We start from the raw sequence: 18,606 nt of genomic DNA, 5'->3' as shown, positions 1-18,606 counted from the left end.
CCCTTCTGTTTCCACTCTGTTGTAGTGAAAGCCACAAACTCTCACAGGGCTGAGGAGCCATGAAGCCAGCTGTGGGGACCATGGTTCTTCTTGAAGGCCTACATGAGCTAGTGCAATACTGACACAAGTAGCAGCAGAGAGCCCAGGGCACCTTATGCCTATTCCTCAAGAAAAATGTCTGAAATAACATTAGCCAGCTTTCCAATGTTAAGCAAATGTATTTCTCCTAAGATGTCTCTGGAAGATGGTCCTGGAGATTGAACTGTAAGGTTGTATTTTCTGGGATATAAAAAAAAAAATCAGTTAAATACATAAAAAAAATCAAGGGGGGAGGGGGGATTGTGTTGCCCAGAAGAGCATGTTTCCACCACATCTTTTCTAAGTTCACCTCCTGGATTTGTATCTCTGCTGTTGGTAATCTCTGCAAAACCTGCACAGGATCTCATCAGTTTCAATATGGTAGCAGGTTGAACCAAGAAAACAAATAAGTTCTTTAAGCTCCATAACTCTTGGAAAATGTAATTGTTGCCTGGATAATGTCACCATGACAGAGAGCAGCCACAGCTCCAGACAGGCCTTCTGGCACTTGGACTGCTGGCTGTTTGGAGAGGGGAAACAGTCATAAACAGTCTGTGCAGACTTGGGGCTGTTCTGTGACATGTTTTCTTTTGAGAGTATGGAGTTGAGCTTTCAATTTCCTGGTAAAGAGAAAAATCTGAGCTCTAATGGGACCACTTAAGTAACACTGTCTCTGCATCTGCAGTGGATTTGTTTCCTTTATGATCTGAATCAGCACGCAGTTTATTTTACTGTGGTAGCATTCCCTAGCCAGGTAAATAACGGGAGCTTTTCTGCTTCCTGTGAGGAATGTTAATTATTTCCAGTGTGGAAAAAACGTCAGAATCCATGACAAGACTTGGAATGGTAAGGAAGGAAACAAAGTACTTGTAAAAATTAAAATAGCAAGTGCAAAACTATGAGACTAGAAAAGACTAGTATGTTTATTTTCAATATGGCCTTACTGTACAGGTAAACTGAGAATTAATGATGAGAAGACGAGCTATGAAACAGAACTGCTGGGTTCTTAAGAGTAAGGGTGTAGATGCTACCAAGCAAAGTCGTTAAGCATGTATTTGGCTTTAACCATGTTCTTAAGTTAAGCAAAGTGTTTAAGTGTGGGTTTCAGTCAGCATGATGGTGTCATAAATTAGTATTTCAATAAGCATTAGCAGGACTCAAAAAACACAGGGATGTTCCAGCTGTAAAAATTTGGTCAAATTCTAATAAACCATTTGAGTGGCTCATATACATAGAGGCAACCTGTCTTTATTCATTGTAGGGAACACCAGCTCATTTCAGAAGGAATGTAGTCCTGAAGAAGTCAAGAGAAATGGTGCTTAAGGATCACCTGTCTTACTGCTTTTATATTGGCCATAGAGTCCTCTATGGAGACAACTGGAAGAAAAAGGGATCAAATACCAGGATCAAATACCCAAGGTGAGAGCTAATTTAAAACAGTTTTGTTATGCCTCAGTACTGTCGGTTTTCTCAAAAATGCCTTTATGCCCATGTTTAGCTTCACAATGAAGGACTAATTGCACATTAAGGACTAATTGCACATTAAAATTCAGGGCTGCTGAGAAATTCTGCAGTCTGGATTGTCTTTGAATATGGATCTTCCTATGTTCGTACATGATCCAGGAGGCATCACAACCATTGCTTATTTTCCTGGTATTACTTTTCCACATAGTTTTATACAAATAGATGCCTTTGCATGAAATTAAGCTGCTTCAATGAAGAAAAAGGAGTCAGCAACATGTTAATAGCCATTTTTCCACGGCTAGTTTACTGACAGCTAGTTTCTGGAACAGAATAAATACCATTATAGGTTGGGGCAGAAACTGTAATAAATAATGATACTGTATATGCACACACAGTTTTGTTGTGTCTTACAAGCATATAGATTTTGAGGTCCTACCTGTGGTAGCCCAAAACTGCTTTGCAGATTGTTTGGAAAACACATTGTCTCTGTCAAATGTATCTTAAAACAGAGTGCAAGATACAGAGTAGAAGTGTGATGTGTGAAAACTATTTTGTGACAATAACTTGGAAATGCGAATGGGAGTGAAGTTGTCAGTGAGATCTCCTGGACTTAGGGAATGGGAAGTTTAGTTGCTATACACTGAAGTTTCACAATTCAGACAAGTCACATCTGTGGTAGTAGAAGTGGGTCTGAAGCATGGGGTTTCATGCTACCACACTGTAGTTCATGTTGCTTGTATGTTAGCATAACAACTAGCACTCTCCCAGACACTGTCAAGGCAGGGTAGAGGGAGTAAAACAGAAAAGAAAGCATCCCCAGCAGACAATAGGCAGGAGACCACTGTTTTGGAGAGGAGATTTTAGCTGCTTGGTGTAGGCCCTCCAGCAGAACAGTCCGCCTATTTGGAATCACAGGATAACTCTGGCAGGAAAGGACCTCAACAGGCCTCTGGTACAGCCCCCTGCTCAAAGCAGGGTCAACCATGAGGTCAGACCAGGCTGCTCTGGGCTTTATTCAGTCAAGTCTTGAAAACCTCTGATGGTGGATCCTGCACATCTTCACTGGGCAACCTGCTCTAATATCTCACTGTCCTCATAGAGGTAATAGTTTTCTTTATATCCCTCTGAACAGCAGTCCTGTCCTCAAGCACATCAGCTGTTCCCCCCAGTCTGGTGTCATACACAAACTTGGCGAAAGCGTGCTCTGTTACCTCCTCAAGGTCATTGATAAAGATATTAAGTGGGATGTGTCCCAGGGCAGACCATTAGTAACAGCGCTGTGCTTGTAATGGGCAGCCAGGCAAGGTATCTACCCTTTAACCACTACCCTCTGAGCCTGTTATACCACGAGTTTTTTAGCCATCTAGTTGTCTGTCCATCCAGACCATAACATCCTAATTTGGATAACTGTATGTAGAAAGAGCTTGTACCTACTTTGCTGACTCCAAAGTCAGAATGAGACCTTGGAAGGAATTGGTAGAAATATATTGTAAGGAGGCACTTCAAGAGAGTAACTCAAACAAGGCTCTCAAGTAGAAGAAATGGTATGACAGACTGTCCAGGCTGAGAGTGGATATGGAAGTATAAAGATAGGCCAGTAGCTTGAACAGAACAAAGTAGTCTCCAGATGGACTGACTGAGCCTGGTAATACAGGGTACAAAATGATTTCATAATGAACCCATAATCACAAACTGTGCACCAGAGGCTTTTTACAAGGTGACAGGTCTTCCTAGAGGTTTTTACAGCTCTCCCCTCCCAGAAGAACATGAGCACATGGGATTTCTACCCTGCTTAGAGGGAGAAACACTTCATCTGCCTTTGAAATGCTGCTATTTCTCCATGGAAAAACAATAGCAGCTGAACTGTATAAGGCATTCTTTTTCAGGAGTGTTGTCACTGTTGGAAATACAAGGACAGCATAGGAGTCCTGTGCAGCTGAGGTGAAAACATGAGACATCAGTACCCCCAAACATTTACATTAGGGTTTGCATTACTCTGAATGCCAATTTGCAAGGCAGAGACAAAGCTGTTCCCAGTTGTCAAGACGACGTCTGAGAGAGGCAGAATTGCCAATAACAACAAAAGAGGTCAGAGATTTCTGCTGTCTCTCTGAAAATACATGTGATATGAGAGGGCTGTAAGAGAGATTGGAAGAACTGCTTAAAAGTTAGAGTGAGTTTCCCTCAGAATGAAGAGCCTGGGCAGGTATGTAAATAAACCCCCAGGCAGAGAACATCTGTAGGCAGTGTAGGCTGGAAAGGGGCAGAAAAATGATCAAAGGCTTTGTTACAGAGTTCCTGTAGTTTAAAATCTTTAAAAATAATAAAAAAATTTCTTTTCCTCCTGGCTGCAAGGAGACTGAAGGATGCAAAGCAAGGCACTGCTGTTGTGTTTGGTCGGTAGCCAGCCAGACCAGTAAGATCAAAGGGCATGTAAACAGTTTGTATGCATCTCAATGGGAAGTTTACTTCAAAGCTGAGTTCTGGAAACAGAGATTCAAGCAGATTTCCCCCTCCTTTTTTTCTTTTTTTTTTTTCCTAAAGTGCAGTTGTGATCCTTTGTATCAGTGATAATAGCTGTATTATAGCCCTGGAGCATAACACCATGAATTCTTTTATGCAGAATGAACAGGAGCAGTACGAGCTTTCTTAACACACTCTGCTTCTGTGCTTCTGTCTCAATTTAGAGAAACCTGGGAACACAGGGAAGCTCGGAATGTGTAGTTAATTTTTCCACAGCCTCTGTGAGGTCGCCACCACCAGTTGTGATACTGTGTTGGAGTGAAGCCACCTTTTTTTTTTAGGTTTGGACTATGATCAGTAGCACATTTTGTCTTTGGTCTTCAAACAGCCTTGAGATAGGGAGCAAGTTGTGTGCATTACTAATACAAAAATCCCAAGTTGTCAACCAGAGGATATTTTTTCTGAGGTAACGGACAGTGAGTTCACTCCTGTAAGTCATTGTGGCACAATGGTGAGGTGCAGAAATGCTCCTACTCCTGTAAATGTGCTGGATTTACAGTGGGGGCTGTATCACCACTTTTCAAGTGCTGTTCCACTTTGGAGACTTCTGTCACGGTTGCCAGCACAGCTAGGCTGCTGCTAGTACCCAGACCTGTTCATTTAGGACTAGCTACTGCATTGCACTCATCAGCATCACTGTGCCCTCGTTCTCTTCCCTTAGCCATGGATCCTCAAGAATCCTGTTACCAGACTGGAAATAACTTGGTTAGACCCAAAAAACACAGTTAATTTTTTTCTCAGACAAGGCCTTTAACAGGCCAAGAAGCTAAAAAACATTTATAGGACTGCTGGGGAAAAAAGGCTAATGGGTTTGGTTGCTGCTTGAACTCACCAGCATGAATACGGGCATCTCCGGCTATAGCGGCAGCAGTAAAATTGCCATTCACGGTCAAGCACAGATGGAAAATACTGACTCTGGAAACCAGCCACCAGCCCATTGTTTGAGCAGGTTTGATACCTAATAAAGAGGAGAAAGAAGAGAGCACATAAGGAAAACAACATTAGATTCCCTGATAGTTTCAAACATTTCTGAAAACAGTGTTAAAAATCTTGATTCAGGGTGGAAGCTAAGGGTTTGGCTTTGCATTGAGAAGCACTGTATGCACCATTTTGTATAAGAAAGCAGCGCTAGTTAACTAAGGATGTCTTAACATTTATGTTGCACTTTAAACTGTTCTAAAGTATTTAATCATTCCTGTATGCTGATCAGGCAAGAAGATTGTTCTGGTGTTGACATTCTCAACTGTTCACAAGTCATGAGACTGACTCCAAAATAGTCCATTAATACTTTGTTATTTTGTCTTTGTTGGTATTTGATCATTTGGGGTTCACTGGAGTCATTTTTTCAACCGCTTCTCTACACAAAAGAAGCCTTAGAAACTCTTCTATGAGAGAAGTTCAACAATTTATTTTATTTATTTCTCAATTATCTGTCTGAAGGAGAAGGCACACTTAATTCAAAACATTATAGGTTTGTGATGAAATTGTGATTTGCTAACAATCACGTGAGGAGAACTGAGACTCAAATGTTATAAAATTTAAGACTCACATAAATTTTATGACTGGATTTCCAAAAGAAAAATGTGCTGCTTCATGATTTCTGTGCACTCAAGAATTATGTCATACACATAAGTATTGCCTTCAAGTAAAATAGACATGGTCTCTAAGTATGCAGATATGTGCTTTTCTTTCTGCACACCCTGCAAGCAACTGGACAGTGACACCCGAAGTAATTCAAGTGATAATCAGTTTGAATAAGCTTGCTTGGAGACTAAAGACAAGGAGAGCATGAAAAGAGACAACTCATTAACTCAGCATTTGAGTGCTCATTCTCTCAAGCCCCCTCCTAGGCTTATTGTTTCTTTATTGGAGAAAATTACAGGGATTCAATTTCTTGTATTTCCTTTCCTTTTCTTTACTTTCTTTTTCCTTCATCAAGGAAAAGTGGCAGCCTAGAGCCATAGCAAACCTTCCTTGCGATACTGTAAAATCAAATACCTTGATATATCCAAAAGACACATTCAAAAGAACTTTATGATTAACAAATACCAAAAAAATTCCCCTAGTTTAATTCAGTGACCTGATAGTTTATTTTAATGAGCCTGGAGAAGGGAAAACACATCATCTAGCAGAGTTTAGTGTTTGGAAAGTCGTTCACTTGCGCATACAGGTGTTAGTGCTCGCAAAGCCTGAGGCTCAAGTGTTTGTATGCATAAACTGAAAAACTGATTGGTTTTGACCAGTGAGGGGATTAATTCCTCAGTCTAACTTTCAGCTTCTGGCTTTGAACCAGGGGTCTCTTCTATATGTCCCTTCCACTGTGTTCTGTTGTTCAGATGAGTATTTACATTTGTTTGTATCCCTGCATGTCCCACATTGCTGGGGCCGCACATACTTGCTGTGCTTTCTGAGACTCCTTTGAGGACCTTCAGAGTTAAGCAATGATGGGGACTCTGAGTTGCTATGGTATCACACCAAGTAAGGCAGTTTGGCTCTAGCTCAGAGGATTTCAGCAGGACTTTGATAGGAAGTTGCTCTGTTTTTTGGCACATAGGCCATGGGAACATATGGCTAAGACTCTGTGTAAACATATTGGTTAGCTGCAGATGATTGGTGTTATCCTGGTGGAAGAAAGGTTGATACACAGAAATATAGGGAATGGTTGTACCTGTTGCAGGATGAGCATTAATCTGTGTAACACAGAACCAAATTTGTATCTCTTCATCTTTTGCCTCTCCCCCTTCACAGTTACATGCACTTCCACTGCTCAAGACTTGCGCCCCTGTGAGGTTTTCTAGATGTTTTGCATAGGTGTGATACCAGGAGCATTTTGTCCTCTTTTTCCTTTGCACTTACTCCCAGTGACTTGGCATTGATCGGCAATTTCTTGTCCCCATCAATCAGCATTTGATATTCCTGCCCGTACCTGTCTTTGCAGGATGTTATTCCTTCTTTTTCTCTCCCCACTTGCTCACATTCAGTCTGGGAAGACATGCCCTCTTTCCCCCTCTCTCTGCCCTACAACAGTTTTTATTTTCTTGAACACCTCTACTAATACAGTCTGATTTTGATGGAAGGATTCATTTTGATAGAAATGTGTCACTGATGGACCCTTCTCTCTATAGTGGATTGAAAAAAGTATAGCTAACTTATACACGCATGTAAACATGAGAGTGTTATTTGGACAGCAAACTTTAGGAAGATTTGGTTATTTTTGATCCTGATTCTATCCTCTCATGAAAAGTTTATTTAAAAAAAATATTTTTGGTGTTACCTTAAAAATTAGTTTCCTGGATGGGGAGTGTAACTGGACATAAGTCATGTCTTATAATTAAATTTCCAATATATTTTAAAACATTCCAAATAAAATCTGAAATATAATTTTAAGCTCATTATAACTTCTCCCTCTCTACTTCTGTCTTATACACATAAAGTCCTGCGATCTGTTATTCAAGCTCAATATTGGGTTCAGTGAAAGAAATATACTGGGAACGCTGAAGTACTTTTCTTTAGCTTTGACATAATGGAAGGTCCCCCACCCCCACACCCCCCCCCCCAATTTTTCTAATTTCAAGTCAAATCTAGATATTCCTGGATGAAGAGATGCTCCCAGAAATCGGAGTATTTATTTGTGAGCTCATATAAAATCTTTTCTTTTCTTTCCTTTTCCCAGCTGGCATCTTTCCTACAAGCAGAAAGTAATTCTTCACAGGAAACAAACAACCCCTCCCCACACACCTTTGTAGTCAGTTGCTCTATGCGCTAGTCTGAAAACAACTTTAATATGTGAGGATTTCTTCCTTCTCTGTTAAATTTGCTAGTCCTGTCACAGCAAATCCTGCAAACCAGTATGGTGAAGAGAAACTAGTGATTCAGGACTTTTGATTTATTGTCAAGTGAAAAAAAAAAAAAGCCTTTTTCACTAGACCCACTCTGTGGCACATCTGTTATAGAGGATAATTCAGTATTCAGAGTTCATGTCACTGGGTTCTGCACACTCATAAAATCCTGACATTGCAAAGAAGAGAGGAAGATACTGCTTAGAAGTTGAATGCAGAAGAGTATGAGAAACTGGCTGGGACTGTGTGGGATTAAACTTGGCAATGGATAGGTTGTTTTGTTTTTCTGTTGGCTGAAGTTGCATAGGTTGTTTTGTTTTTCTGTTGGCTTAAGTTGCAATGCATGAAGAGTTGCCTTTTGGATCTGGTACTGGGAGAAGAGGAGGTGAGCTGGCTGGTAGGTGTGGGAGTGGGAAGATTGGTGGTGGTGAAGGTCAGGTGCTGTTGAATGGGCAGCTGCCCTTCCCTTCCCTTGTTTACATCTGTTGGAAATAGCTGCAGTGTTTCATAGAAAGTAAGTAAACAATGCAGCCTTATTTTGGGAGGAGTTTGGTGTAATAACAGGGATATGGTAGCTGAGACTTTCCTGGCCTGCTGCAATTGCTGTGAAGAGCCCCTCCTTCACCAAATCTTCTGAACTGGTTAATGAGTGTTGCACAGCTGAGTTCTGTCGTGGCAAGCACCCATAGTGTACATCCACGTTACCAGTTTAGTTCAGATCAGGACTGCTTTCCTTGTTCATCAATGAGCTTTTATCTGTGAGATCAAACTAGAGCTGGTTTGAAACAAATCCACTCAAAACACATATGTGAATTTTGGGTTCATACACAAACTGTTTCACCCTACAGATGCACGTAAATTGTGCCACATTATTTGCAAACATTGATAGTAGCCTCAGTGGCCAAGCGTGTACCTCATTGACTCAACAGAGTTGTCTGCCAGCCTGAAGACAAACACTGCTTGCAACAGTATAATAGTTTTGGGCAATGGCACCAATTGTGGTGACACTTCATAATTATGCCCTCATCTTATTTTTACTCTTTGCTCGACAAAGCCCCAGAGTGTTGTGCCCCACCTAATGCTGGTGCTGTGGTGTACACCTCTCTCTAAGGCCCCCTGTCCCTCAGATACCTCAGGAGTTAGCCTAAGCGGCATGTTGTCCTGAGGGTGACAACCCAAAGAGGAAGCCTGTTCATTACAAATCCCCTCAGGGAAGCCCAAGTCAAGATGCCATAAGTGCATCTGTTAGACTCTTTGTTGAGCCCCCGCTGCACTGGTTGGCTAGCACTCCCTGAAGCTCTCTGGAAACATGCAGAGTCTGATACATTGCTCAGTAGTCACTGGGTCATGCTGCATTAAGGGCAATTTGTTCCTTACAACGGGGTAACCTGACAGTGTCATTCTATGTACTTCAAAAAAATCCCACTGTTTTGCTGTAGAGCAGATGGCTTCTGTAAAACTTGCATCATTAATTACTTTAAAGCTATCTCTCTAGAGCCTGTCGCAGCAGATTGGATCTGTATATTATGGAGATATATCAGATAAGGCAAACTGACATAGAAATAATTCTGCATGCTTTCATCTGCAGTCTTCCCTGGATTGCATATGGAGAGAAGTGGCCTAACCTTGTGCAGCCAGTAAGACCACAGTTAGAGTGTGAGAGACGTTTTTAAATGAGACATTAGATAGACTGTTCTCCTGGAGTGTTATTTTACCAAAGTCTGTTCCTTTCACTATCCAAAACTTAATTTCCTTCTCATACAGTTGTGGAGGGGAGGCCCAGTCCTGCTATTCTGAGTTATTTTTTTGTAGAGTGCCTTCCTTTTGCATAATTTGGTTAGTGGCATGATGAAAGCTGATTTAACCATCAGGCTGTTACAGATGAGTGGGAAGACATAAGTGGCTGAGAGCAAGCTCAAGCCACTTGAAACTCTGGCACTCAAAGGGAACAACTTTTCCGTGTTTGATTAGGCCATGCTAAGTCTCCGATGGTCACTCCTATGAGGAGTCTTCACTATCTTATGGGATGGTGAGATGTCTTGTCATGACTTCCACATGCCAAAGGCAACCTTACTGTCATGTTCAGCTCTTTCTTTCATTTAGGGGTCAGTGATGACTTTCTTTCTTTCTGCTAGCCACCCAGAGGGAAGGCAAGGCCCTATTCACCCTGTTGATTTCTTTTTGACAGTCGCTGATGAGGTTTCCTATCTACAGAAAGAATCCTCCTCAAATGCTCCCACTGGACTCAGTCCATTGCAGCTGTGCTAAAAGCTCATAACACTATTGCTTTAATATAAATCTAGGGTTTGGAAGAAAATTAACTTGTTTGCGTAGATAGCACAAATGGGAACATTGTGTAAGGGCAGCTTGATTATTGTGTTTGGGTAACACAGTCTCAGATTTGAAACTTGGGATTGGTCAGACATTGAGAACAAAACCAGTTCCTCACAGATGTACCCGGGTTTGCTGCCCGTGCCTGAACAGAAGGCTTCTGCAGACATTTCCGTTGCCCATGAGTCTGTCTTTGCACTAGTTTGTAGGAAATAGGGCTTTATTCCTACTTGAAGGATCTGCATGTGTGTTTGTGCACTTAAAGAGAAGGCAAAGGAGAGTGAGAATGGGACTAGGGAGGGGGAATCTAGGTATTTGTTTTCTCCAAGTCCCATCCAAACACTTTCTCAGAAGTCCAAACAAGGAAAAGAAGCAGTAAACATGCATTAAATACCACTTGGCTGGAAATGTTTCTCCTCTGTGCCTTAAGGGTAACCAGGAGTGCATTGGGGATGTGGCATGGTTCCATCTGCATCATGTGGTGTAAAACAAATGCTTTCTCTTGGAAGGAAGAGTTGTTTGTCTTTTACTTGCAAACTTTTGGTTGGTTGGTTGTGTGATTCCAGTCCTTTGGTATGATTACTTTCAGGCAAGAAAAAGTTTTTTCTTGAGTACTTTGTTCAAAGACTCTGTAGAGAGAACTTTGTAGTATTCAGCAAAGAAGTGAAGAACAGTCTCACCCACAACCACTCAGAACTTACCTTTTCTTAGGTGCTGAAATATTTACCCAAGGTCAAGCTTCCTCCAGTACAAATAGAGCAAAGAGCATAAGCTTTATTCTGTCTGAAAAGGCAGGATTCCATGGGATGTCACAGGATACAAACATTTAGAAGGATTGTGTGGAATCAGGGGATGTCCTGAACACTTTTCCCTACTTCAGACTTGAGCGTTTCCAAATTAGCCAAGAAAGATTCTGCTCCCAGTATTGAATAGCATCTTGGTTAACAGGTAGCCATTGCAGAAGTAAGGTGTTGGGACAGATTCAGCAAAGCTTTTGTACACTTCCTTAAATTTAAATGTATTCACAGATTAATGAAGCTGAGAAGACATCCTTGATCAGGTGATCCAATCTATTGCCAAAATTTTCCCTGTGAGTCCTGTAGCATGTTCACATGTTTCTCATGTCCATTCAGCAAAACGCAAAAGAACATGCTGCCTTCAGAAGTGTATGTACATATATCCTTAACTTCAGGGATGCATTTATTAAGTGGAGTACCTATAGTTAGATGTATTCTGAAATGTCAGTAGGTAATTTTAGGCAACTATCAGAGATGATGGGTCTTCATGAGTCTGCTTCTGGAGAGAGAGAGGTTGCCCCAGAGAGCAGTTTTTAGAGTACCCATTTCTCTCCATTGACCCTGGAAGGGGGCAGAGGTGATAAAGTAGGCATCGTGATTAGATGCCTAATGTGGATCTGGGTAGTTGCCTTCTTTGTGTGGAATACATTTTTTCATATCTGTAAGATGCAGTCTTATACGTTTGTTCCTGGAAGTCCATATAATACCTAGAGTTAGTGTAGGAAGTAAACTTACCTAAACAGTGGTTTCCTCCTGTGCTCCAGCCCCCCAACTCTCCTATCGCTATGCTCCCCACATCCATTTCTGCCATTCCCCTCCTGTGCTAATGGCCAAAAAAAATGATTTAGTTGGAGACTCTTTCTTCTCTCTGCTTTATGTTGGCACTTCATTTTCTCTCTAAAGCTTTCATTGTTTTGTCTTTTCTAAGGAAATATTTCTTGGGTTTCTCTCTGTTGTGCAGCTGCACAATGGTCAGGAATGGTAATTTGTATAATGCCATAAACATAATTTGTCAGAGGTCATTTTTTGGTGTTTCTGACAGACTAGAGTTTCTGGGACACGTCTGAGAAACTGGAAGGAATTCAGAGGAGAGCTGTAGGTATCATCAGCGCTTGCTTAGGAATGTTGGAATATGAAACTTCCAAAGGAGAAGAATGGAGACATGTTCTGCCTGAAAGCAAAAGCATGGGTGAAGGTCTGTGAGTGAGGGAAAGACATAGCTGCTACCTATTAATAAGTTAAAGAGATTTTACAAAGGATGTGGTGTGCTTGTTCTCAGTACTTAGTGAAGGCAGGACAAAGAATAAAAAGCCTCAATTACAGCAGAGGAAATGTACCTTAAATTTTGGGGAAAATCTTGTCAGTTTTGTAGTTATTGGTGGTATAAGTCATTGAATCTCTCTGGATGTGATGTGCAAAGTGAGACGAAATACCTTGTGAGGCAGAGCTGAAGAAGGAATATATGGCAGTTCATCCTGCCAGGATGGGGAATGGACTAATGAGTTCAGCAGAGCACTGTGTCAGCTGACGTGAGGGTGATGTATTGCTCACCAACAGATTGGTTTGTCAGATCAGTGGGGAAACAGAGGTGGCCAAACAGGAACTAATGGTACAGAATGTGACTCATATTTGTGGCCACTTGATTACTAAGTGAGTCGCTTTAGAACTGGGGATGGCTCCAAATTACACTGAGCTGGGCATGGAAGAGAGAGAGAGAAAATAGATGCAGCTATGAGAAGCAAAATTGCCAAGAGAGAAGGTCTGGGACTGTCAAAGGCCCCACAGGCTACATCCATGCTGTCACGTTAATCTGAGGTTTGAGTTGGCACTCAGACACTCCAGGCTGGCTGCCTGCTGGCCCACACTTTCACTCCAGTCTGGGATGAGCCAGCTGGGTTCTTGGGCAGCAGTGTCTGGACACAGCAAGGGATGTGCTGGCTTACAGCAAGCTTCTGTCCGTGAAGCACTGTAGATGCAACCAGCACAGCCCTGGGTGCAGAAAACTGCAGAACATAACCAGGCACAGCTAGCTAAGATTTACAGAAATAGCCTAAGTAATTAGGAGCACAAGTTCACCTTTGCAAAGGGGTATGTGTTCCCTAATCTCTTTGGTGTATTCCTCCCCCAGAAACAGGCAGAAGGAAGTAAGAAGGAGATCTGTGCAGAGAAGACAGGTAGATGTAAAAGACAGAAAGATGGACTGGAAAGGTGAGCTAGGGAAGAAGTAACTAAAATAACTCCTAAAGCTAGGAAAGAGAATGAAACAGTTAAACATATTAAAGAGGGGTTGGAAAAGAAATACATTTGGGGAAAAGATAGGGTTAGCAGAAAAAAAAATGTAGGCAAGAAAGACAACAAAATGGAAAGATATCTTTAAGAGGTGAAGGAAATAATATTCAGATAGTACATTGTGGATATAGTCATGCTAAGCATACGGAGCATGGTGATGAATACAGCCCCATGGTTAAACAGCAGAAGAAAACATTCTGTATAGATTTACACAGTATCCTGTTTGTGAGAAGTGAACTTGAGCAATTGCTGACAGGGATTTTTAGAAAGAGAATAATAATTTTATTTTGAACAATAGAAAGGTCTATTAAAATTACTGTGCAATGAGTAGAAATTGCATCAATGTATGAAAAATGAAGAAGTCATCCAGGATTATCACAGTGTCTTTCTGCCTGTTTTGCAGCCCTCCCCCTTTCTTTTCGATTCTTATTCCAAAATTAAGTATAGGGTCAATCTTTTTTTTCCTTAGCATTGCATCAGCCATATGAATGTGTCACGTGGTAAATGAAAGAGTATGAATAATTCAGAACAAAATTTTGAATCATTTAAAAAGCAGAAGCTTCACATTTCATTGCTAACCTGTTCCCATATAGCATGAAATCTACAAGAATTACATTGCAATTTCTGGAACAAAACCATTTAAAGTATTTCGAAGTATTCTTGCATTCATTTCATTTTGTCCAAAGAATATTTCAAACTCAAGGGTTTCCAAAACTGTGTTTCACATTTCTTCAAAAAAAACAGAAGATAATTAAATACTGGGTACATGCTGCTTAAACGTGAACTATCTTTCCAGAAATTATTGTGGCCATAAAATGTGATCACCTTTGCCTCTAAGGTTGATGGAAAATGTAATGTTTAGTTAACCAAAACTGACTGTATTAGGGAATTAACGTGATCCTCTGCTATCATGATCACGCATATATATGCGACCATCATTGCTTGTTAGTGTGCATTTTTGGCTCCTGTAATACCAGCATGACTAGAAAACAGCCTTTGACTGTGCCTAAGCCAAAAAGCTTAGCAACAAAATCACAAAGAGAAAACCCAGTGCAATACAGAGACGATTTTTTTTTTCTAGTGATAAGAACAGGAGGATGGGGTGAGGAGTTCTATAGTTTGTTCCCCAGTTTAGTCACTGTTTCAGTGTGTGGCCTTTCAAGAGGGACTTTATCCTCTCCTCACTGAAGGTTCATGCCTCATTTTCCTCAGCTGTGAAAAAATAGCAAGACAGAACCACTTTGCAGCTGAGGTGAGTGACCAAGCAACACAGCATTTCTAAAGCACACTGAGACCCTCCAGCAAGAAGTTGCTATAGAGAAGGCAAATGTGATGCTGATCATCTCACACACATGCATCATGATTAATGAGTCTAAGGCAGTCGTTCGGGGCAGTAAAGCTGCTGGTTATGATGGCATTAATATGCATTTGCATTGCTCTGACCACAGTATTAGCACCCTCATTCCACAGGGGGTAGCAGGGCTGTGCCCTCCAGGGATGGTTGGGGGTATCCTACCATTCGGTTCCCGCCCTGTTGATCTCTTCCCACCAGCACTCTGTCGGCTCACCGAGGCTCTGTGCTGCTGGCATGCAGGCGTAGTTCCACAGTCTGTCGGAGCCTTCCTTCTTGTTGAAAACACTCCTGACAGCCACGATCACCTGCCCATGTGGGCACTGGAAGTTGAAACCCTGCCGGTACACATTGACCCATTCATCGTTATCTCCATAGTTGTAGGGACCATAGTAATAGTCACTGTACTGGCCCCATGCCACAGTCACCAGAGGCAGGAACACACAGAGAAGGACGAGGTCCATCCTGAGGATGTTCCTGGCTTAGAAATGCCCTGCTGGTTTGTTGGGCTGGCCCTTTTATATCTCTTCTAACATTTGGCTTCCAGATGTTATGCTTCCAATCCAAGTGCAATGTGTCATTGCTTAGCAAACCTCTGAGTTGCAGACTCGTCCAATTACTTTTAAGGTGGAATTCCGCAAGTACAGTAAGTCTGCAGGCCGTAAAAGCAGGGTCTTCCCACAACCACAAACCATCTGTGAACCCTTGCTGCAGAGCTACTGTATAAAGCAAGATGCGCATTATATTATAACTGTCACAGACGTCCCACTTTCATCCTCAAGACAACAGTTAAGTTTGAAAACTATTTAAAATTAAAGCTAGATTTGAAGTTATCATTTTCCATCATTAATAACATGCAACAAAATGTGGTCGTGTGTGTGTCCCCACCTTCTTTTCCCTAAATATGTGACACATGATTCTTCCAGTCCCTAGAAAGAATGGAATTGGGCAAGGTGGGGGAGTTCACCACTCCTGTTGTAAAAAATCCTTTAGACATTTTGGTTTGGTTTGGTTGGAGGGAAGGTGGAGTCTGAATGACTGAGACTGACCTCGCATGGAAACACCCCACCCTGAGAAGCAGGGCATTGGCTTCTTCCATACAGAACTGATTTTGCTACGACTGTGTGTGGCACTGTAAAACTGTGGACTTGGCAAATGTTTTAATGTGAGGGTAAAGCACATAAGCAAGTTACAAGGAGATAAGCTCCCTGTGTCACCATAGCCTATTGAAATCTTTGAGCAAGGCCCTTTAAGCTACCTCGCATTTATCATGGGCTAGAAACATGGGGCTCCTGCTGAGGAGCTACTGTGCTGCAATTTCAGAATGTGACTTGCCACTTGGAAATGTGTTTATATGCCACATCCTCAGGTAATTTCTTTATCAGGAACCTACCCTATTCAGGAGAGTGGAACAGTGTGCTTTACTTAACTGTGTACTTGACCCATGGAAAACAGTGAGACTTGAGCATCTTTTAATAGGTGAGACAGTCCAATGTCTGTCCAACATAGTCTACACATATGCCTATGTTGCCTATGCTGTGTTACTAGTGAAATGTGTGACCCTGAGAACAGCTCCAGATTCAGATCCTTTCTCTTCATCAGTGAAATCACCACAAGGGACCCAGAGACTGTTTCTTGCTGAAAGTTTCTCCTCCATTCTCTTCACTACCTCTTTTCCCTATTTGTGCCATGGAAAAAAAAAAGTTTTTTAGAAAAGTGTATGAGCTTTTATTCTGTTGCTGATGCTATCAGAAAGAAGATCTGTGATGGGTAATAGTGGACTTGTGCATCTCTAGGGATCTCCAAACCCATCGTGCCTGGTCGCTGCTTTGCAGGAGCATAAGCATCCCAGGAGGCAGGTGCTTTTACTAACAAGCCCAAGACCTCAAAAGGTGCCTTCAGCCTCATCAACCAGGTGCTTTTGTGCCTTTAGCTATTGGCTTTTTTTTTGTAGCAGAGCCTTGTTTAACAAAACTGTAAGGAGGGGTTGAGCTCTTTGCTAGGAGCATAGTGCAGCCATATCTCAGTTGCCCGTGCTCACAGCTGGTGCAGATCCACATGAACCTGGCAGCTCAGAGTGGCTGGTTTAGCTCAGTGCCTCACCTCCAGCTGTAGCAGCCCCAGATGCCGGGGGAGGAGGGCTATGGAGACAGCACAGAACAGCCCTTGCCTTGGAGCTGCCCTCCTCTAGATCTTAGGGAACACTAGGGGACACAGGTAGCCAAGTCTAAAGAGAGAGGAGGTTAAAAAAACCGACGGGCACCAGGATGCAGACTTGAACTGCACGATCTCGCATGAGTTTTTCAGCTCACTCACTAGTGCATGGTATTTTTCCCTCTCACTTCCTTACAGATGTAGTCACATCTGAAAGCGCTGCACAGTGCTGTATATGTCTGAGAGGCATTCTGGTAGATGTTTTAGCGGGAAGCAGCACATTATCATATATATATGATCCTTACCTCACATAACCCACACAAAACCAGCAGCAAGAGGGTATGAGTAGGGGGAGGAGGGCTCTATGGAGAGTAGGGCACAGTCTTCCTTCGCCTACCTTTGACATGCGTGTGAAGCTTTGAGGTGTCTATTGTCACTTGCTACATAGTCTACCCTGCCTGATCCCAGTTAGTGGATAGGGTGGCATTTCCATGCTGTACTGTGATCAATAAGTGGTTTGGCTGGGGGAAAAAGCTGTGCAGGGAAGAACATGAACATAAGAGATGTGGAACTAAAACTACCTGTTGCAGTCACGGCAGTGCAGACATGTCCTGACCAAGGACTGCCTAAACATCTACAGTTCTGTGTTTCTGGATCCAGTGCTTTCTGGGAACTTTTAATATTACATTTTATGCTTCATTCTGATACTGAATAAAACCAGAAGAGAGCAGAATTTCTTACAGGAGGGACATAATGATTTTTAGTCATCTCGGAGAAGGGTGGTATTTGTGAGTGGGAGGAACTGTGATTTGAAAATTCCTGTAGGGGTTAAAAAAAGAGAATAGTGTGCATACATGAATTTTGTTTCTGAGTAATGCTCGTTCAGCTCTGCAGTTCACAGCTGCTCGATTCATGGAGAAAAGCTGAAGCTACATGCAACTTGTTTAGCTAACATTTCACACCATTGCTCCAACCCAGATAATTCCACTTATGTTGCCAGTGCTGAGAGCTGGCTGTGTTTCCATTGACTCACTGGCATGTTAACCACTATGCCTTATTCTGTTCTGGCCAGTGAATCACACATAGCAGTTTAAAATCCAGTGGCTAGAAGAGCTGCAAACTAGTCTGCAGCTTGGTGACTTTAGGCTTCTTCAGCTAGAGTTTGCATGAGGAGAAAACTCAACAGTATTTAAAAATCAGTCCCTCTCTGAAATTTCTTAACCTTTAATTTAACTTTAAAAATGTCAGCTGCATGCCTTCCACATCCAACCTTTGGAAAAGCAGAAAGTGTGAATGAAGTAGTAAATACGAGGTGCTGAGACCAAACTTTCATTATCAGTTCCTTGCCATGGAATATGTATTGGCTGGTAATTTTATTCCCGATCAGTTCTTAGAAATGCTGCATTTAATGCACACAAACAAGTATTTAGTTTCAGCCTTGCCCAGTGATGGCAGATGAAAGTGATTGTTCTTGCTACCTTTCCCTCCCCGCCCGCCCCCCCCCCCCCGGCTTAAATAGCTCTGCCTTGAGCACAGTTTGGACTAGAGGCCTTAAGAGGAATGCCCTTTCCAGCCTGAATTATTCTGTGTTTCTCTCCTGCTGCAGATACTAAATGCAGCGTTACTTAGTGCTGCAGCTGTTATTACTGCTGTGGAGCCATTAGGAGAAATGCTGCAGTATTCTCTTGCCATGCCTTGTTACAGCCATGAAATGCAGAGAGATTGCAGCGCTTTGAACTAAAATCACAGATGCAGTAGTACTTTTTGAATGAATAACAGT

At 42.0% G+C, this 18,606-nt stretch overlaps 1 protein-coding gene across 1 annotated transcript in view; it reads right to left on the bottom strand.

The window, feature by feature from the left end:
• DPT (dermatopontin) overlaps positions 1-18,310 on the bottom strand; it is a 29,047-nt gene extending 10,737 nt beyond the window's left edge. The window contains exons 1-2 of the mRNA XM_080393707.1: positions 14,838-18,310; positions 4,898-5,023 (exon numbers count right to left, since the gene is read on the bottom strand). Coding sequence (XP_080249833.1) covers positions 4,898-5,023; positions 14,838-15,136 — 425 coding nt within the window. The 5' untranslated portion in view covers positions 15,137-18,310. The remainder of the gene's footprint in view (positions 1-4,897; positions 5,024-14,837) is intronic.
• Positions 18,311-18,606: the final 296 nt, after the last annotated feature.

This window comes from Falco punctatus (genome assembly GCF_963210335.1).
Source record: "Falco punctatus genome assembly, chromosome: 6".
In the NCBI taxonomy this organism is placed as follows: domain Eukaryota; kingdom Metazoa; phylum Chordata; class Aves; order Falconiformes; family Falconidae; genus Falco; species Falco punctatus.
Note: the sequence above shows the minus strand (reverse complement) of the source record. Positions and strands in the feature narration are given on the sequence as shown.